Source organism: Eptesicus fuscus, chromosome 4, assembly GCF_027574615.1.
Source record: "Eptesicus fuscus isolate TK198812 chromosome 4, DD_ASM_mEF_20220401, whole genome shotgun sequence".
NCBI lineage: Eukaryota > Metazoa > Chordata > Mammalia > Chiroptera > Vespertilionidae > Eptesicus > Eptesicus fuscus.
The window spans coordinates 9,785,389-9,806,702 of record NC_072476.1 but is presented as its reverse complement, the minus strand read 5'-3'; the positions used below and the strand labels follow the sequence as shown (position 1 = coordinate 9,806,702).

Sequence of the window (21,314 nt, the reverse complement as noted above, 5' to 3'; positions counted from 1 at the left end):
GCTATTTTGAGGCATGTGTGGAACAGGCAAACTGTCCAGGGGCACATGTTTGCTGTGAACATTCTGACAACATTGTTTTGTCTCAGGCTCATGGATTGCTGGCTGGTGTCACTGCTGCTGGCCAGGCAGAATCAGAAACAGCACAGTCAGTCACAGCCAGTCCTGTGTGTGAAGGGACAGCCTCCTGCAGCAGCAGTGAGACCTGTGTGCAGTGCTGTGCTGTGCTCAAGTACCCTTAGGAGTTCATGTTTCATCTCATCACCCTCGAGTTATGAGAAGTTGGGTGACTTTCTAGTAGTAAGTGGTAGGTTGTGATTAGGACTTAATTTTTAGACGCAAATACCTTTTAAAAAAAATTAATTTACTGAAATACATAAGAGGATACCACAATAAATGGTCATAATACAATGACCCTGGAAAGGGTACCTCTGTTTATTTTTTTTAAAATGTTTTTATTGATTTTAGAGGAGAGGGGAAAGAGAAACGTTGATGAGAGAGAAACAACATTGATTGGCTGCCGTTTGTACACCTGGTGCTGGGGATGAGCCTGCAATCCAGGCTTGTACCCTGGCTCAGAATCAAACCAGCAATCTCTTGGGAATGGGTCTCAACCGTTGAGCCACAGCATCTAGCAAGGGTGCCTCATTTTAAACGGCTTTTTAAAGAGCAATTTTTGTACAATAAAATCAATCCATTTAAAACTGTGCATTTTGATGAGCTATGGGACCTCAAATGTATTTCAGTAAAGTTTTTTAATAGTTTTTTAAAATTTTCATTGCTATTGAGAATCAGATCTATTTTTCATGGCCTTTTTAGTTAGTTTTTTTAGTATAGAAGAAAGTGGTTTAATTTAAATATTAGTCTTTCAATTTTCTGCTGAGATGTCTGTAACAGAATTTTTTAATCCATTATAGCAATTACTATTACTATCATGTGGAGAATAATCAAGTATTTCAAGAAATGCAACATTAAAAAAAATCATTTAGACCTGCTCTTTGGTTTAGGAATCACTCTGAAATTGAGAAGCACATTGAAGAGAGGGAGGGGCAGTAGAACCTGGCAGTTAGCCTTGGCCGGTTCGCTCCCTGGGTTGGAGTGTCGTCCTGGTCAGGGCACAGATCTAGGTTATGGGTTCGATCTCTTTTAGAGGCCTGTACAGGAGGCAACTAAACGATGTTTCTCACATTGATGTTTCTCTCCCCCTCTTCCTCCCTCCCTCCCTTTCTAAAATCAATCAAAAACATATCTTCAGGTGAGGAATTTTTTTTAAAATGAGAATTTAAAAAAAAGAAAACCTGGCAGTTAAAATACCTCTCTGCGGTCTGCCTGTTCTGTTTTGTGAAGTTTACTGTTTAGTTTATAACTGATCAGAAATCTGATTCTGATTTTTGACCCTGCCAATTGGGATTCTGCTGGAGATACAAGTGGTTTCTCTGATTGGTAAAGACACTGGCAGTGTCGTCAGATGTCTGCTCTCTATTGGGCCTCTGATGAGTGGATCCCTGGATCTGCCTCAGGTGTGAAATGGCTCTGTGTAGACATTCGAGGGGCTCCGCACCAAAGTCTCAGTGCCTGTGTGTGGGTGAACTGGGGCATCTCAGGCTATTTTCTTAGGCACAGTTGTCCTAGGTGAGCACAGATGGTACGTGACACATATCCATCCGCTCATTGGAACTTTGATCCTGGTGAGTTCAAATTTGTCAGTACAACTTATTTACTCTATATTTTTCCAGGAAATACAGTGCATCCAGGCAAACAAATGCCGATCATTTGCATTCCTGATTGCTTGATTTGAACATAGTGAAATGTTATTCCAGTGTCAACGGATCCTTGTGGAGCACTTCCTTAATAGCTCACCTGCTCTCTCCTGGCCATCTTTGCAGGGAGGGATATGAATTACCACCACTTGGTCTGTTGGCCTAACTTTTATCTGTCTTGTTATCATTACCACCCAAAATTTCTTTTCCCTATTTATTCTTAATGCTAGATCATACTGTCTGACCCTGTTATCCATGGCTATACTCCCTTGCTTTCAAGGTGATAATGACATTAGCAGACTGGCTCATGGTTATAACTTTGGAGATTCTGCTTATTACTGGTGGTAGCCTGAAAGTTGGACAAGTGATTTCCTATTTGTATGTATGTGAAGTTATGTTGGGCCTTTGACTAGTATGGCAAATTAACTACTTAGTATACTAGTATGTGACAACTTGTTAATTAGTATTTTATTGTTCCCTACCAACTCTCTCCGGAGTAAGCATTTAGATTTCTAGAGTTTCTTTTCCTTTATCTCTTTGGGTAAGTAGTATACCAGTTTTCCTGGTACTTTAGACAGTAGGCAATAACTAAACGTATTCACAGCTCTCAGTAATATTTGTTCTATTGTTTTGTTTTGAGGTGGAAGGGGGAGCTCTACCCTCAGAACATGAGGGGTAATATTTGCGTGGCTCACAAAGACCAGTGAGTACATCATCTGCATTTCCCACAGCTCACCAGAGGAGGGCTCTTAACACCAGTCTCGATCCAGCCTTTTCTGTCCCTCAGAGAAAACTATTCATCATGGCCAAGTGTTGTAATTTTCCTTAGTATTTTCTTGGAAATGTTATTGAGGGATGGGGTACCTATTACAAAATTTGGAAATAAATAAATCAGATGAGAAGACTATGCTCCCGAATGCTTATTTGGTTTAACAAAGCCCCTTGTTTAATGTGACTATGGATGTGTTGGCTGGAGTGTAGTTTCAAATCTTCCCACTGAACCTACAGGCTTTAAGAAATCAACCCAGGAGTATTTTCCTGTCGAACAACTGGGTTCTTAGATCATACATGTAATTGATCCCAGCTCTCTGCTTCTCCTGAGCTAGGCGATGGATCACTTGGAGTCCTTTATCGCTGAGTGTGATCGGAGAACTGAACTTGCCAAGAAGCGGCTGGCAGAGACACAGGAGGAGATCAGTGCAGAAGTTTCTGCAAAGGTATGCTTGTGAGGTTTTTGCCTCGAGTTACTGGTACAAATCACTGTCTGGTAAGAACTGGGCTGCTGACGGACTTACAGCTCACCATCAGCACTGATAGTGCATCTTTGGGGTGGACACTACTCTGCCTTGAGTGTTTCCAGTAAGAAGAGTGGCTGTCAGTGAACTCTCAGCTACCAGGAGCTACTGCTGCTATCCCTGCCCCCACCATACATACTTTTTAAAGTGTGTTTTATCCCACATAAACAGGAAATGGGAAGTGGGGAAATGTTTGAACTATAGTACATCCATATCACGAAATGAAGGTAGATTTGTATATAATTGGCCTGGGTGGGTGTCAGCTGCATTATTCTTCTGTACTCCCTGTTCAGTGGAACTAAAATTGCTTATTGTTTTTTCCCTTTCAGTTTTGTAAAAGCATTTCTTAGAATATATGCAGTTGCTAACTGGACCAAAAGTGCTGTTTATTTCTGAAAGTAAATAAAAATAATTAGGCATTTTGCTTATAGTATAGGTTTCATATATTTAAACCTAGACATTTTATTACTCTTACCCCAAAATATCGAACTGTGAAGGAGACATAAAAAAACACAGCCTAGAAAATGACTAATATTGATCCTTGCAGCCATATTGGAAGTGACAGAGATGCCAGTGCTTTTATTGAAACATAGTGTACAGGTTTAGTTTATGGTCAGAGTCTCAGTGTTGGCAATAAGGATGGCGTAATTGTCACAATTTATGTGAGCCACCAAGGATCTTTAACTGTTCTGTTTATTTTCAGTGGGACAGACCAGAAATTCAGCAAGAAACACACTCATTTTCTTTGTATTAAAAATCCTCCCCTTTTTGGATGCCTGCTTACTTGATGGTTTCTCTCTCCCCTCAGGCAGAAAAAGTACATGAGTTGAATGAAGAAATAGGAAAACTTCTTGCTAAAGCTGAGCAGCTGGGAGCAGAAGGAAATGTGGATGAATCCCAGAAAATTCTTATGGAAGTGGAGAAAGTCCGTGCAAAGAAAAAAGAAGCTGAGGTTGGTGAGAAAAATGTCTTAGAGAAAGGGGAAACTGAGTAATGCCAGAGAGTTGACTCTGGACTGAAATTTAAGCCATGCCTCTAATTTTTGAATCTTAAGAAGGAGTTAAAATGCGGTGAGACATTGACAGGATCCCAGTGCATGCTTGGGCTTGTCTCTTGTCTTTACTGTGCCCCCTGGCATCCCTTCATAACCTAAGACCAGTCACTTGCCCGATCTGAGCATAATTCCCATGTGTGAGGTTCCATAGAAACCAGTTTTACTGCTTATTCCTCTAGCTCCCTGGGGAGTTGGAGGGCTGTGGTGGTTTTATAGCTTGTGTGACTGGACCACAGTTGTATTGCAGATTGTTGTAAAGAATGAGACCTTTGATGCTGCATCTTCGGTAGAGAGAGCCTGTGCAGGTTTGAGTAGCATACAAGTGGTATTGGCCTGGGTGCCAGGACAGGACACACTGGCAGTGTGGTAGCGGAACAGATCAAGGGCTCAGTGTTTGTTTCACTGACAACCATTTTCTTACTAGGTTATTTTATCTGTTGGATATCTTGTTCTTGAATCCTCATTACAATTGGAGGTGGCTCGAGAATGGTAGAGCCAGAGTGAGACAGGGTGTGTTCCTTTAGTAAATGCTCGCCAAGCTTCAACTCGGTGCCTGGCACTTTCCTAGTTGTGAGCAAACTGGAAGAGGCCCTCCCCTAATGGAGATGGCACTGGAGAATGGGTGGGGGCACAGACAGAAGAGAATGTGAACAGTTGGATAAGATTAATTAAGAAGAAATGGGGTCTGAGTTTGAGTGTGACTTTGGGTTGTAGGGGGTCTTCAGATAGGGTAAGTTAGTCCTAAAGGCCACTTAGCTGAGATCCACAGACTGAGAAATTTATCAAAGTGGTGGGGGCAGGAGGGCCAGGTAGAGATGAGGAGATGGCTTATAGATGCCCTGGTGTAGGTCTGATTTTGGTTGTCACTACCCTGGCTCAGAGCATGGTATACATAGTAGGGTATTGCCAAGAGTCATGGTGTTAGAGCAGTGTTTGCTGAGCGAGTGACAGATTGAAGAGACAGAGCAATGGGGTTACTCATGATGGGGCCGTCAGGACACCTTTCCACGGTGCCTCAACAGCACAGGCTGGAATTGAGGTCAGCAGTGTTTGTTGGAAGGTGGTGCTGCGATAATGCTTCATGCACCTGTCACACCAGCATCCCCTTCAGTGATATTTGTGGTAATATAATCCATTCTTGAACATAAAAGAGAGACAAAAGAATTCACAATACATATCTGATGTTTTTGTATATAAATGCTTAGATTGATCACACTAAAAGATAAATGAGCCCTGGCCCCCGTGCCTCAGTGGTAAGAGCATTGGCCCAAGCACCGAAGGGTCGTATGTTCATATAAGTCCTTTATAGGAACTAGATCTCTACATGCTTAAATGGGAAATTTGTGTTCATATGTAGTACAGATGTTAGACTCCCTGAGTTGCTGCTGACAGCTCAGCTGTACCAGAAAGGCCAGGGCGTTAGGAAAGACACTCGTGGCCTCTACCACACACTGAGGGCCAGCTCTTCCTGCTTCAAAGAACCAAGCAGACACCAAAGTCTGATGGCTCAAAGATTTACACATAGGCTAAAGCCGTGGTCGGCAAACTGCGGCTCGCGAGCCACATGCGGCTCTTTGGCCCCTTGAGTGTGGCTCTTCCACAAAATACCACGGCCTGGGCGAGTCTATTTTGAAGAAGTGGCATTAGAAGAAGTTTAAGTTTAAAAAATGTGGCTCTCAAAAGAAATTTCAATCGTTGTACTGTTGATACTTGGCTCTGTTGACTAATGAGTTTGCCGACCACTGGGCTAAAGTAATTGTAGATGTGGTGTTTACCACATGGATGTCTGTAGACAGCTGAGACAGGAGCAGGATATGGGACACATGGCTATTCATGCCCAGGATTGCTAGCATCCTTGCTCCTGCTGCTGTTCCCTGTCCCCATCACTGTGAGTACCGTCAAGAGGCAGCACCACTTAAAACCACCAGGCAAGACAGATGGTGTGTGGGAAGGCTTGGGAGTGCTGGTCTCTGTGGTGGTGTAGCACCCGTGGGATCCTTTCTGCTCTTAGTAGCAGGCTTAAGAGAGTACAGAGATCCTGTGTTCCCTTTACCCATTTCCTCCAATGTTATAAAACTCTAGCACAATATCACAGAAAGGACACTGACGTTAATAAGATATAGAACATCCAGCGTGGCCGACGTGGCTCAGTGGTTGGTTGAGGGTTGACCTATGAACTAGGAGGTCCTGGTTCGATTCCTGGTCAAGGGCACATGCCCGGGTTGTGGGCTCCATCCCCAGTGTGGGGGGTGCAGGAGGCAGCCGATTATAGATTCTCTCTCATCATTGGTATTTCTCCCTCTCCCTTCCTCTCTGAAATCAATAAAATATATTTAAAAAAAAAGATACAGAACATCCATTACCACAGATCCCCATTCTGTTGCCCTTTATAGCCATACCTACTTCTCTAATCTCTGGCAACCACCAATCTGTTCTCCATGTCTTTATTTGGTCATTTCAAGAATGTTATATCAATTGAATTATAAAGTATGTAACCTTTGGGATCTTCTTTCTTTCCTCATGCTTTTTTGAAATTGATTTTAGAGAGAGGGAGAGAGAGAGTGAGAAAGACACATCAACCAGGGATTGAACCCACAACCCAAGCATGTGCCCTGACCTGGAATCAAACTGGCGACCTTCCATCTGAGTTACATTGGCCAGGGCAGAATTGGCTTTTCAGTCAGCATAATTAGAATTTATCTTGAGAGATACTACAGAATAGCATTCGAAGTTACAAAACTACAGAAGGGGAAACAATATCATAAATACAGGCAGTCCTTGGGTTACGTGGGAGATATGTTCCTATGGTGCGACATAACTCGATTTGTGCCATAAGTCGGAACCCACCTACATAAGCACCTACGTCACTCACATGGAGCACATACACAGCAGTAATGAAGTGAAACAGTAAAAAAAATTTAAAAGAAAGATAACAATTCCTGACCTTTATTTGTGGTAAATAAATAATAATAAACATAAAGCACATATGTACATATGTTGAAATGACGGAACTTTTTAAATACTGTAAATGGGAGATGGTGATGTAACCATGAAACAACGTTAAGTCGAGTCCTACTAACCCGAGGACTGCCTGTATTTGTATAACCAACATATTTATAATTTTTGCTTAAGATTTTTTGGTTTTGTTTTTACTTAAAAGTGTGTAGTACATTATAATGGAAATTCAAGTTCTCTGTGTTTCCCCTCTTCTCTAGTCCCACTTTTCCTCCCTTTTCAGAGACAGGCATTAGTGTACATGTAACATAACCTTCAATTCTGTCTTTATACTTTATTACACATTTATACCCATAATCTCTATGCATGTGTGTGAGGGGGATGTACTTTGTGCATTAAAAAAAGTCCTACAAAAAAAAAAAAAAAGAAGTCCTACATGTCCCACTGGTGTGGCTTAGTGGTTGACCGTGGACTTATGAACCAGGAGGTCATGGTTGATTCTAGGTCAGTGCACAATGCCTAGGTTGCGGGCTCAATTCCCAGTGTGGCGTGTGCAGGAGAGAATACAGAGATCCTGTTACCCTTTACCCGTACCCCCCGATGTTGTAAAACTAGCACAACATCACAGAAAGGACACTGACATTAATAACAATCAAGATACAGAACATCATTGATGTTTCTATCTCCCTCTCCTTCTCCCTTCCTCTCTGAAGACAATAAAAATATACTAAATATTTAAAGTCCTACATAAATTCTGTCCACACTATATCTTTTATTCACTTGCATTGTTTACTCAGCATTGTTTGTGAGATCTCTCCATGTTGCTGCCTATAGATCTGTTTTTTTAGCTTATTGCTGTAGGATTCCATTTTATGAACATACTAGAGTGCACAAAATATGTGCACTCTGGAGGGTCCCTCAGCCCGGCCTGTGCACTCTGGGGGCCCTTGGGGGATGTCTGACCCCAGCCACTGCTGCTGAGCGGAGCTCCCTCTGTGGGAGCACACTGACCACCAGGGGGCAGCTCCTGTGCTTTGCGTCTGCCCCCTGGTGGTCAGTGTGCATCATAGCGACCAGTTGTTCCGATGTTTGGTCAATTTGCATATTAGCCTTTTATTATATATGATAGGCTATATATATTGGTTATTATGTAGGATAGGATAGGATGACTGTCCATTGGCTGTTTTGTAGGTTTGGGGGATTTCTCATCTTTACAAACAGTTATACAGTGAGTGTTCTTGATCCTGTCTACTAGTGCATGTGAGAGTGTTCTAGGACATAGATTAGGAAGGAGAGTTTCTGATAATAGCATATATATGTCCCCCTTCCATTAGATAGATCACTAAAGTACACTGCACATTAGTTGTACCAACTCAGGCTCCTCCTGTCAGTAATGTATGAGAGTGCCTGTTTTTCTGTATATTTGTCAGTTTAGTGAGTGTGATGTGGTATCTTATTTTAATTTGTCTTTCCTAGGAAATGTTTTGAATGTGTGGATTAATAGATTACTTACAAGCAAGCCTCCCTTTAAGGATAAGTGACTATTGTAATGCATATCTTAAACCTGGATTTTGAAGGAGCATTTTAACTTGGGCACAAACAGCAGTTTCCATGTCATGTTTCATTTTCTTTCGTGTCTTATATATTTTGAGCCTGAGTGAGTTACTTCTTGTGATTGGACTCAGACTGTAGTGGCTGCAGGAGGGAATTGGTTTTGTTCAGTTTTGTTGTGCACACTTTCTTCTTTGAAGAGAGTGTCTAATATATTTGTCCTTCCAAATTTTAACTTTTGGTGCTACATTGGGATATAGTTTCCTAGACATTGGGACACAAATTCTGTGGATGGGGCTCGAGTTTTTTTTGCTTGTTTATTTGGTTTATTTTTTGAAGGACCCTGCTAAAGATTCTCCTGTCTTGCTTCTCTGGTCTTCACTCCCCACAGTGCCTAGAGACCTGCCTTCACTACTCCTTCTGAGAATAGGCAGCATCCTGCTGGTCTGGATGTTTTGAATTTTCCTTGTTTTAAAATCATGACTGTTGGTTCTTTCAAAAAAATTTTTTTTAATTGATTTTTAGAGAGAGAGAAAATTGATCTGTTGTCCATTTATTTATGCATTCATTGGTTGATTTTTATATATGCTCTGACCGGGGATCGAACCTGCAACCTGGGCCTATTGGATGACCCTCTAACCAACTGAACTGGCTAGGGCTGTTGGTTCATTTCTTAAATAAATGATGAAGTTAAATTGGTTAAAAATATCTGAAGCTTTGAAAGGATCAAATTCTTATTTATTTATAACGCACTTCTTTAGTCCCTTCAAATATTTTCATTTTAGGGGTTGACTATTTGGTGGCATTTTCATCACTCCATTCTCTTTTTCCAGGAAGAATACAGAAATTCCATGCCTGCATCCAGTTTTCAACAGCAGAAGTTGCGTGTCTGTGAAGTCTGCTCAGCCTACCTTGGTCTCCATGACAATGACCGTCGACTTGCAGACCACTTTGGGGGCAAATTGCACTTGGGGTTCATTCAGATCCGAGAGAAGCTTGATCAATTGAGGGTATGTTAATGTATTGTGTTTTTGGAGAAACCTAAGAAGTCTTGTGATTTTCACATTTATTTCCTTCTAGAAAACTTTTGTTCTTATCCTAAGAATGTGCCTTGAATTTTATAGTGAAACTAGAGGCCCGATGCACGAAGATTTGCGCAAGAATGGGCCTTCCTTCCCCTGGCTCTGCTGGGCACCGCCTTTGCTCAGCCCGGAGCCGCCTTTCCGCTTTCCCGCCTTCCCACACTGCCCAGATGCCCGGAGTGGCTGGGGTGGTGTGGAGCTCTTGCGTCCAGCCCCCAGCTGCTCAGCGCCTGTGTATGCAAATTAACCTGCCATCTTTGATGGGTTAATTTGCATACCCACTCCTGATTGGCTGGTGGGCGTTGCGAAGGTATGGTCAGTTTGCGTCTTTCTCTTTTATTAGTTTAGATAAATGCTGGATTCATCACTCACACAAGAGACCTAAGGGGCGTTGGACATTTATTTAGTCAGCATTCCCTTTTTATAAGGATAATGGCAGAGTCCAGTACAGGATACGGACACCTTTTGCACATCTCCAAAATAACTTCTGTTAGGGCAGTGGTCGGCAAACTCATTAGTCAACAGAGTCAAATATCAACAGTACAACGATTGAAATTTCTTTTGAGAGCCAAATTTTTTAAACTTAAACTTCTTGTAATGCCACTTCAAAATAGACTCGCCCAGGCCATGGTATTTTGTGGAAGAGCCACACTCAAGGGACCAAAGAGCCGTATGTGGCTCTCGAGCCGCAGTTTGCTGACCACGGTGTTAGGGGATGGGAAAGAACCAACAGTCTCTAGTTTTTCTCTTTGGACAGAGGCAATGCATGAAGAATGGTTAGGCTAGATGGGAAACGACACATCCTGGCCCTTGCCCTGAGCCAACTTAGGCCAAGAAGGTGATTGTTTTCCTGGGTTAGACTGTAAAACATTTGAAATCTTGAGTACAGAACACTAAGAAGAAAGGGTGAACATGTTTCAGATACTTAGAATTATCGTTCTCCAAACTGACAGGAGTCTTCCCTGCTGGGTACTGTGTTAAAGATGGGGATGCCGGGAAACAGGCCTTCCCTCTAGACACCTGAAATCTGGTGGAAGGACAGACATGGCATCTAACTATAGGACACTATGATAAGACTGAGACCTTTGTGTGCCTCTCAGGAAGGAGCAGTGGGTAGCAGCGCTCTGCATCAAAGGAGGGATCCCCAGGAGGTGATATGTGATCTCGGCACTGGGTGAGGGAGCTGGCAGTGAGGATGTCCTTAGCCACTGGTCTTTACACATTTTACTCCTGTGTTCCCAGTAGGATTTTGGAAATTAATACACTTTGTCAGATGTTTATAAGTCAGAATTTTTTCTTTATAAGTTTATGGCCCCAGAGATCTAGGCTGCAACTGAGGCATGTGCCCTTGACGAGAATCAAATCCAGGACCCTTACAGTCTGAGGGCCGACGCTCTATCCACTGAGCAAACCCAGCTAGAGCCCATTTCTCCTTTAAATTGTAGTTCCATGCCATATCACTCCATAATTTTGTCCTGAAAGCTTTTCATTTCTGTAACATATCTTCATCAGAAATGTGAATACATTAAAATATTTTTTCCTGAACCCTTAAGAACTTAATTACTTGATCTAGAAAGTATGTTTTATTTTTACAGTGATGAGTAGTATATAGTTGGCCAAAACAACACAAATATATTATAGATTTTGTTAAATAGCTATTAAACTAAAACAACAGAAAATGTATTTGAAAAGGTAGCTCTAAATGATAAAGAGGGTGGGAGTTCTGTGCTCTAATCAGAGATGGCTTCACAGCGATCCCAGAGATGTTCACATCTCAAAGCCACACACTGAAGTAAATGTGGGGGTGTAAGAAGAGTAAGGCCTTTTTTGTCGGGTGGGGAAAGATAGTTTTTTAGGGAGTGGGAAGAGTTTGGAAAGGAAATGATGCCAGCCTGCAGGTCTGTTCACAATCAGATCTTCTTAGGAAGAGTGCACATGGAAGCAGAGGTGCTGAGACTTCCATTATTAACATTACTTGTCCATTGTGTGTGCCTGCTCCAGGTGCAAGTGATTGGGGTCCCAGGTGTAGAACTGGAGGTGCCCGGCAGGAAGGTTCTCATAGCTGAGGAGTGCTTCAGGGAGGAAAGCTAGCTTCTCTCTCACACCTTGCTGTGCCTTCTCTTCCTGGGGACCTGGCCTGGTTCTAGTCCGCACTGAGATTTAAGATCATCCTTCATGCCTTCATGGGGATGAGAAGACTGGTGACTGTTTGTCTCATTGGCTCTGACTTTCCTTCAGGACTTCATTTCACTGAGCAGAGAGATCAGGCCATGGGCAGGCTTTGAAAGACGTTGGGTTGGGGGATGTGCAGATTGGACATAGTGCTGCTTTGCACTGAGCTGTGTTGATTGTGTTCCAGCAGTGCAAGTTTCTCAAGGCCTCCTCCAGCCTGTTGAATTTTCTTTTCTGTTGGGTTCACAATCAAGCCTGATGAACCATGTGTTAAGATTGGAGGTTCATGGTCCTCTTCCCCTGCTTGCTTCCCTGTGAGGCCAGGTCTAAAGGCACCTGAAGACTGGCTGCTCCTTGACAGCAGGAGCTTGGCTTCCAGCAACAAGATGTATTTGGTCTGATATCTGTGTTCTCCTTTACCATAAAGTTGGTGGAGTCTCCTTTGGATAGAAAACCAGCTTTCTGGATTGATTTAAAGCAATATGGTAAATTTTCTGTGACTTAGAAGTACAACAGCTCCTTAGACTATGCAGTTTCTTGCCCTGGCTGGTATGCTCAGCAGTTAGAACGTCGGCTTGGGCACTGGAGAGTCGCCAGTTTGATTCCTGGTCAAGGGCACGCACCTGGGTTTGCAGGTTCAGTCCCTGCCCCTGGTCGGTGCGAGTGGGAGAGGCAGTCAGTCAATGTGTCTATTGCACATCCATGTTTCTCTCTTTTTCTTTCCCTCCCTCCCTCACACCCTCCTTCTTCCCTTCCACTCTAAAAATCAATGGAAAAATATCCTCACTCCTTAGGTGAGGATTAAAAAAAAGAAGAAGGATATGCACTGTGTCACTGAATTTATAAAATGTAATGATAGTCCAGCCAGTGTGGCTCATTGGTTGAGTGTCGACCTATGAACCAGGAGAACCTAGTTTGATTACTGGTCAGGGCACATGCCTGGGTTGTGGGCTCGATCCCCAGTAGGAGGCATGCAGGAGGTGGCCGATCGATAATTGTCTCTCATCATTGATGTTCCTACCTCTCCCTCTCTTTTCCTCTCTGAAATCAATAAAAATATGTTTAAAATTTTTTAAATATGATGATAAAGCATTTTAAAATGAGTTTTTCATTTTTCATTGTTTAAGAAGTTTTTAAATTGACCATGTTTCCTGTTTAAGACTTTCTCTTAGATTTTTAAATTACCAATACTGAGGTCATATAAATGTGCTTTATTAAACAATATTTATACTCTAGTTTATATAACTTTCTCTTCTCTTATTTTCCAATTTTTCATTTATTTAGAAAACTGTGGCTGAAAAACAGGAAAAGAGAAACCAGGATCGCTTGAGGAGGAGAGAAGAGAGGGAGCGGGAGGAGCGGCTGAGCAGGAGGTGAGCCCGAGATAGCACATCGTAAGGAAACCCCTACTTTCATTGCAGTGTTGCTGATAACATTTGAGGTTGCTAAGTACCTAAGAGGCAGTTAAAAGAAAATAAACTCACAGCATGTTCAATTGAGCGAGGTCTTAACTGGCCTTGAAAGACCTGTGTGTGCACAGCATTGCAGCACTGGACTGGGCTATCTTCGGCTGCACGAGAGCTCTGTGACCTAATTCTTATCTGGAAAGATGTAGACACCACCCTCCACCCCCCACTCCCCAGGGTAAAGCGTAGAAGAGGGAGAGGAACCTGCTACACCCGGACTCCTGTGGTTTATTTATGCATTCATTGGTTGATTTTTATATATGCCCTCGGCAAACAGGACAGGCAGAAAAAGGTGTCACACTGCTATGCCTAGCTGTGGGAGAAGGCCCTTGGGGTTATTTAGCCTCTGGCATTGACTTGAGTGAAATGAGGCCAGTGGAGGAGGTTGGGACCTGCTGCCTTGTGAATAAGTGCAGGTTGTAGGGGCAGTAGCAGCAAGAATAGTGAGGAGCCAGCTGGGAGAGCCCAGAAGGAGGAGGTGGAAGTTTAAGTCAGGTGAGGGTGGGAAGGGTTAATAGGAGAGTTGAACATCTGTCTAGCTCAGTGATGGGCAACCTTTTGAGCTTGGTGTGTCAAACTTCGCCAAAAAACTGAGCATAACTCGGGTAGTGTGTCACTTTGAGGAAAAAACATTATTTCGCAAATGTTTCATCCTCAGCAAATGTTTCATCCTCAGCATGCGGCCGCCTCAGCAGCCGTGTGTCATCAGAAATGGCTACACGTGTCAGTGCTGACACGCGTGTCATAGGTTCGCCATCACTGGTCTAGGTATAGAGCTGGTAAGATTTCTTGGTAATCAGTTGTGAGGCAAGCAAAGGGGGAATGGAGCTGGTGTCATGGTTTCTGGCCTTAAGTAGCCATCTACGGAGGTAGGAAAGACTAGGAGCTGTGTGTTGGCGTGAGGAGGATGTAGGGAGTATAACTTGACTCTCTGGTCATACTCAGTTTGAGATGTGTAAGAAACATCTAGGTAGAGATGCTGAGTCTGGTCAGAGTTCAGGGAAGAGACTTGAGCCAGAAGTAACTGCTCTCTTATTGGGCATAGCTCATTGTCTTTGAAAGGCCCAGAAACTGGGTTTTCCTGAAGGAATTCCTCAGTGTGTAACTATGGAAGGATAAATAAGAATTTATTGTATTTTTTCCCATTAGTTACCTAACAGATTCTGATTGTAAAGAAACTCAAGCAGTATAAAAATATACAAGCAAAATATGCAAGTCCCTATTTACACAGAGGTGACCACTGTGGTGTGGGTTGTGTCTGTGTGCACTGGTACCTGTGGGACCCTCAGCTGATATCTGAGCTCATCCCACAGCAGGTGTGTCCTTATAATGATGTGTCATAACAGTATTCTTCCCCCCCCACCTTCACCCTTTTCATTCACTTCCCCATCCCCTGCCTCCACATATAAGTGAAATCATATAGTATTTGTCTTTGTTTGACCTATTTCACTTAGCATAATGCCCTCAAGTTCCATCCATGTTGTCACAAATAGGATTTCCTTCTTTTGTATGGCTGAATAATATTCCCTTGTGTATATGTATCACTTTTCTTTATTAATCTGTCAGTAGACACTTAGTTGGGGTTTCAAATAAATATGGTAGTTCCCCCTCTTATCTGCAGAAGATAGATTCCTAAACCTGGATGCTTGAAACTGCAGATAGTACCGTACCTTAAGTAAGCTCTTTTTTTCCTATATATACTTTACGGCTTCTCTTTGGCACATCCAAATTGCCAGCATCATTACTCCTGTTCTTTGTGGCCAATATTAAGTAGAATAAAGGTGACTTGAACACAAGCAATGTGGTACTTCACCAGTTGTTCACAAGATGGCTATTAAGTGACTTAACAGGCAGGTAATGTATATAGCATGGATATGCTTGACAAAGGGATGATTTGTAGAACGGAGTGGGATGCTGCAAGATTTCATCATGCTACTCAGAATGGCATGCAATTTAAAACTTATTTTTTATTTCTGGAATTTTCATTTAATGTTTTCAGACTGAGGTTGACCATGGGTAACTGAAGCTGTAGAAAATGAAAGGAAAGGGGAGACTACTTTACCTAGAAGTGGAATTGCTGGGGCATTGGTGGTTCTAGTTTGAATTCTTTAAGGAATTTCTATATTGGTTTCCATAGTGGCTGCATTAGTCTACATTCCCACCAACAGTGTATGAGGATTCCCTTTCCTTTTTTCGGGGGGGTGGGGGGGAGGGCTCCCTTTTCTCTACATCCTTGCCAACACTTAAAGTGTCTTTTTAAAAAAATTTTTTAAAAATTGATTTCAGAGAGGAAGGGAGAGGGGGAGAGAGATAAAAACATAAATGATGAGAGAGAATCATTGATCAGCTGCCTCTTGCACACCCTCCCATTGGGGTTAGAGTTTGCAACATGTGCATGTGCCCTTGACCGGAATCAAACCTGGAACCCTTCAGTCCGCAGGGCAATACTGTCCACTGAGCCAAACCAGCCAGGGCTTAAATGCCCCCCACCTTTTTTTTTTTTTTAATATATTTTTATTGATTTCAGAAAGGAAGGAAGAGGGAGAAAGAGATAGAAATATTAATGATGAGAGAATCATTGATCGACTACCTCCTGCATGCCCCCTATTGGGGAGTGAGCCCAAAACCCAGGCATGTGCCCTGACTGGGAATCAAACCGTAACCTCCTGGTTCATAGGTCGATGTGCAGCTACTGAGCCACACTGGCTGGGTCCGAGGATATTTTTTTCCATTAATTTTTTTTTTTAAGAGAAAGTGGAAGCGAGGGATGGGGAAGGAGAGAGAGAAACATCAATGTGAGAGAAAGAGACATCGATTGGTTACCTCCCACACACGCCCTGATCAGGTCTGAGAAAGGAACTCTCGACCCTTAGTTGCACTAGCTGATGCTCTATCACTGAGCCACACTGGCCAGGGCAAAATGTCTTTTTGATCATTACCAGTCTAACAGGTATGATCTCTCATTGTGGGTTTGATTTACATTTCTCTGGTGATTAGTGATATTGAGCACCTTTTTATATATTTGTATGTCTTCAGAAAAATATAGATTCTCTGCCCATTTTTTTAAAAATATTTTATTGATTTTTTATAGAGAGGAAGAGAGAGGGATAGAGAGTTAGAAACATCGATGAGAGAGAAACATCGATCAGCTGCCTCTTGCACACCCCCCACTGGGGATGTGCCCGCAACTAAGGTACATGCCCTTGACCGGAATCGAACCTGGGACCCTTGAGTCCGCAGGCCGACGCTCTATCCACTGAGCCAAACCGGTTTCGGCATCTGCCCATTTTTTAATTGGATGTTTTTCCTTTTGAGTTTTAAGAGTTCTTTATATATTTTGTATATTAAGCCCTTATCTGATATAATTTACAAATATGTTCTTGAGCCCTAACCGATTTGGCTCAGTGGATAGAGCGTCGGCCTGCTCAGGGGTCCCAGGTTCGATTCCGGTCAGGGGTATGTACCTTGGTTGCAGGCACATCCCTAGTAGGAGGTGTGCAGGAGGCAGCTGATTGATATTTCTCTCTCATCGATGTTTTTAACTCGCTCTCCCTTTCCCTTCCTCTCTGTAAAAAAAACACCAATAAAATATATTTAAAATAAAAATATGTTCTTGTATTTTGTAGTTGCCTTCTCGTTTTGTTGATGGTTTCCTTCACTGTACAGAATTTTTTTAGTTTGATATAGTTCCACTTGTTTTTGCTTTTGTTGCCTATCCTTTTTTTAAAAAAAATATTGATTTGAGAGAGAGACAGAGAGAAACTTATTGTTCCACTTATTTATGCATTTGTTGGTTGATTCTTGTATGTGCCCTGGCCCAGTTTCAAATCTGCAACCTTGGTGGGCGTAGTATTGGGACAATGTTCTAACCAGCTGAGTTATCCTACCAAGGCTATTGCCTATCATTTTTAATTTAAATTTTTTTTCGGGTTGGAAGGGATGATGATATTTTTTTAAAATATGTTTTTATTGGTTTTAGAGAAGAAGGTGGGGCAGGGCGGCATTGATTGGTTGCCTCCTAAATGCACCCTGACTAGGGACCGAACCCACAACCTGGGCATGTGCCCTTACCAATGACCTTTTGGTGCACTGAACAAATGTTCAAACAACTGAGCTGCACCGGCCAGGGCAACCTATTTTAATTTATTTTTTAAGCATTTAAAAAAATATATTTTTATTGATTTCAGAGAGGAAGGGAGAGGAAGAGAAAGAAACATCAATGATGAGAGGGAATCATTGATTGGCTGCCTCCTGCACGCTCCCTACTGGGGACCGAGCCCACAACCCCAGGGAATGTGCCCTTGACCAGAATCGAACCTGGGACCCTTGTGTCCACAGGCTGATGCTCTACACTGAGCCAAACCGTCTAGGGCCAACTTTAATTTTTGATGACTATTTTTATGTTTTTATAAAACTATTTTTGAACAGTTACTCTACAGATCATCTGTATATGTTTTGAGCGTTTTATAAAATTCCTTAGAATTTCTGGCATAAAAGAATTTAATAAATAAATATTGGTAGGTGTTACAGAAATTGCTTTCCAAGCAGCTTTATTAAATCATCTTAAACCACACAGTATAAGAGCATGTTCTGTCACTTCCTCCTCAGCCCGTGTTGGTGGCAATCATGTAAGCTTTGCTGTGGACACTGTAAAATGAGGTCTCATTACTATGCACATTTTTTGGATTGCTGATTGTATACTATTTCCCAAGGGCCTCATGTGACCTTCACCTGGCAATGAGCCTGTGTTTGGAACTTGAGGTTCTGCTTTAACTTTGGTGTCATGGTGGCTTTCACTTCTACCCAGCCCTGTGTCTGTTAGGTGAGCTAGTGTCCACTATAAAGACTTCGCAGAGTCAGTTGTTGAACTCAGGGTGCCGGTCCTGTCCTTTTGCCAAAAGCAGCTAGGAGCTGGGGGTTGGAGGTGGACCTCATTTTGTAAGCATTGACACTTGGTGCCGCAGGCCTGAGAAAAAGTGAACCTCTAGAAGATAACAGGTTTCTGTGGGAAGTCGACCCTCCTTCACCTTGTAGAATTGGGACTCCTCTCCTTAGATGTGTGGGATGGGGCTGTTTGGGGGAGATTGTTCATTTTTTTCCCCCCTTCATTTTAGGTCTGGATCAAGAACCGGAGATCGACGGAGGTAGGTTTCCAGATCCAATTAATCCCTAGCCGGTTTGGCTCAGTGGATAGAGCGTTGGCCTGTGGACTGAAGGGTCCTGAGTTCTATTCTGGTCAAGGGCATGTACCTCAGTTGCAGGCTTGATCCTCGGTCCTAGTAGGGGTGTGTGGGGGAGGCAACCAATGGATGTGTTTCTCTCACATTGATGTTTCTCTTTCTCTCCCCCTCCCTTCCATTTCTCTAAAAAAAAAAAATGGAAAACTATCCTCAGGTGAGGATTAAAAAAAACAAACAAACATCCATTTAAGTGTTCTCAGTCACATGTTCTTTTCCACATGCATTTTTCTTTTTTATTTTAGAGAGGAAGGTCGGGGGAGAGAGAAAGAAAAAAAAAAACACATCAATTTGTTGTTCCACTTAATTTATGCATTCATTGATTGATTCTTGTTTGTGTTCTGACTGAGGATTGAACCCACAACCTTGGCATATCGGGAGGACACGCTAAACAACTGAGCTACCTGGCCTGAGCACACATGCATTTTTCTTAATACTTAACCTTTATAACGTCACAATTATTATGTGATGGGTAGGGCTGGCTTGTGAGGGGGCATGGGCACAGGTCAGACTTGAGCCCCATCTGTTGCTGGGTTGATTGCGGCTTAGTCCAGTAGAAAGATCCACTGTCAGTGATGTCAGTGAGAGGGAAGATTATAGGGCACTGCTGAGGCCCTCGGGTGGCCAGGAGTTTCCCAGCAAGATGCTTTGGTGGGACGGGTCTGGTCATAGTTCTTTCTGACCAGAGATTAACTGATGGGACTGTTGTGAGCCCAAGCTATAAGTTTGTAGGAGGGAAGGAGAGATACCAGAAAAGCATCAAGCTAAATGTGCTGAGAGAGGAGGGTCGTTGGGTGGGGCCACCACAGCCTTCAGAGCCTCTGGTCTACTGCAGGTCACGTTCCCGGGACCGACGTCGGAGGCGGTCAAGATCTACCTCCAGAGAACGACGAAAGCCTTCCAGGTCCCGGTCCCGAGACAGACACCGGCGTCACCGCAGTCGTTCCCGGAGCCATAGCCGTGGCCACCGCCGGGCTTCCAGGGACCGGAGTGCGAAATACAAGTAACTACTCTGACTTCTTCAGTAGCTGCGACCAGGAGTGAGCCCTTTCTCTTTGTGTTCCCAGGGTTTGCTGGGGTCTGTCAGCCATACCTGTTGCTCAGGAGACTGGCTGGGCATCTGTGGGACTGAGTATTGGGGCCTTGAGGAGTGGTAAATGGAACCCAGAGTCCTGGGAGCCCTAAGCTGAGAGCAGCAGATGGATTCAGGGATGGGACAACTGAGAGGCTGTGGGGGTGGTCACACATGAGCACGGCCCCACGAGGTGCCTGACACACTGAGGGGCTGCCAACTCACCAACTCACTATCACTTTGATGCACAGAGCCCCTGAGGCTTGTGCCCTGCTTATATCTCTGTTGTGGTTTTTCTAAGGGAAAAAAACACCACTGGTAACCACTGTTACTACTTTGGTATGCTTGGATTTAGTCTTTTTTTCTTCCTTTTTTTTTTTTTTTTACATAATGGGTCATATTCTGCATGTGGACCTTTTGTTGCATTTTTCTTTGCTCTGTTTATATTATAGCTGCTCTGTTTATATTATATTAGAAATCTTTTCAAATGTCACTTTTTAGTGGTTATGGGCTGGGCATGAGATGGCAGGCCTGACTGCTCTCTGGTGTGCTAGGGAGCCTTCCTTGGTGGGGTGGGTGTTGGCCTTCCTTGACCTGGTGTTGAGGGTCATCTGAGGAGACAAGTCCGAAGGGAGACAACAGCCTCTGCTGAGCCTCTGGTTCCCATTTCCCAGGTTCTCCAGAGAGCGGGCATCGAGGGAGGAGTCCTGGGAGCGAGGTCGGAGTGAGCGTGGGGCCACTGACTGGAGGCTCGAAAGCTCCAATGGGAAGACATCGGAGGAGAAGGAGGCTGGAGAGATCTGAACCTATGCCTGGGCGCTGTAAATAGTCTGATAAATGTTTGACACAGCCTGAAGTTACCCTTTATATTTGCTGAATACAACACATCTTTTGTAGTTTAAAGTTTCTATTGTTTTGGAGCTAGCTGTGAGTTTCTAGAGATGTACAGAATTACTCCTGTGTTCTGGGGTTATGTTGAGTAGGAATAAATAAATCTGACTGACTGCCTCCTGACTGCTGCAATGGAGTCTGCTGTCCCTGTATGTTCTAGACGCGTCACCTCGGCCTTCACATGTGGTGACAATGGGCACTGTCACAGTGAGCTTTGCTCATCTTCAGAAATTATGACTTACTGTTGGGACTCCCCTTTGACTTTGGTCATCTGACACCCCTCCTCCCCTTGCCCTAATGACCGGATCCAGATATGCCTGGCTCACCCCTCAGTGCAGACCACGGGCTCCACTAGGGAGGAGGTAGGCACCCCATCTGCCCACATTTCTTTAGGAATTTAGACCTGTCTAGCCTGCTCTTAGCAGGGCTTTGATCTGGCACTCTAGCTCAGGGGAGCTACACTGCAGTGTCCAGAATATCCACATAACAGCCACGGGCTCCTCAGAGGAGGAGGATCAGGCTGTGCTTTGACTCACACTCAGGAGGGCCAGTGGTGGTATCCACTCTCTCAGCTAGATGAGCCCTTCTGGAAGGATAACGGAGTCGTTCCCTTTTCACTTCAGGGAGGTTTTTGGTTTATTTTTGGAAGGAGCTTCTGATGGCGGATTATGAAAACAGTCCTCCCACCCCTTCTATGCAAAGGCTGGTTGACTCAGTGAGCACCGGGGCACTGGGTCTGGACCTTGTGACTACCGGCACCGTAATGTGGCTGGCCCTGCTCT

General features: G+C 43.5%; 1 protein-coding gene across 7 annotated transcripts in view; it reads left to right on the top strand.

Moving 5' to 3' along the window:
• Positions 1-20,657, top strand: part of LUC7L (LUC7 like) — a 35,017-nt gene extending 14,360 nt beyond the window's left edge. For 3 of the 7 annotated variants that reach the window (XM_028134126.2, XM_008157671.3, XM_054714556.1), the window contains 7 exons: positions 2,864-2,974; positions 3,861-4,004; positions 9,446-9,622; positions 13,151-13,239; positions 18,447-18,476; positions 19,405-19,572; positions 20,316-20,657. In XM_028134126.2, coding sequence (XP_027989927.1) covers positions 2,864-2,974; positions 3,861-4,004; positions 9,446-9,622; positions 13,151-13,239; positions 18,447-18,476; positions 19,405-19,572; positions 20,316-20,445 — 849 coding nt within the window. In that variant the 3' untranslated portion in view covers positions 20,446-20,657. Of the gene's footprint in view, positions 1-2,399; positions 2,461-2,859; positions 2,975-3,860; positions 4,005-9,445; positions 9,623-13,150; positions 13,240-18,446; positions 18,477-19,404; positions 19,610-20,315 lie in introns of those variants that run through there. The other 4 variants (XM_054714557.1, XM_054714558.1, XM_008157672.3 and 1 more) reach the window with 4 other exon arrangements.
• Positions 20,658-21,314: the final 657 nt, after the last annotated feature.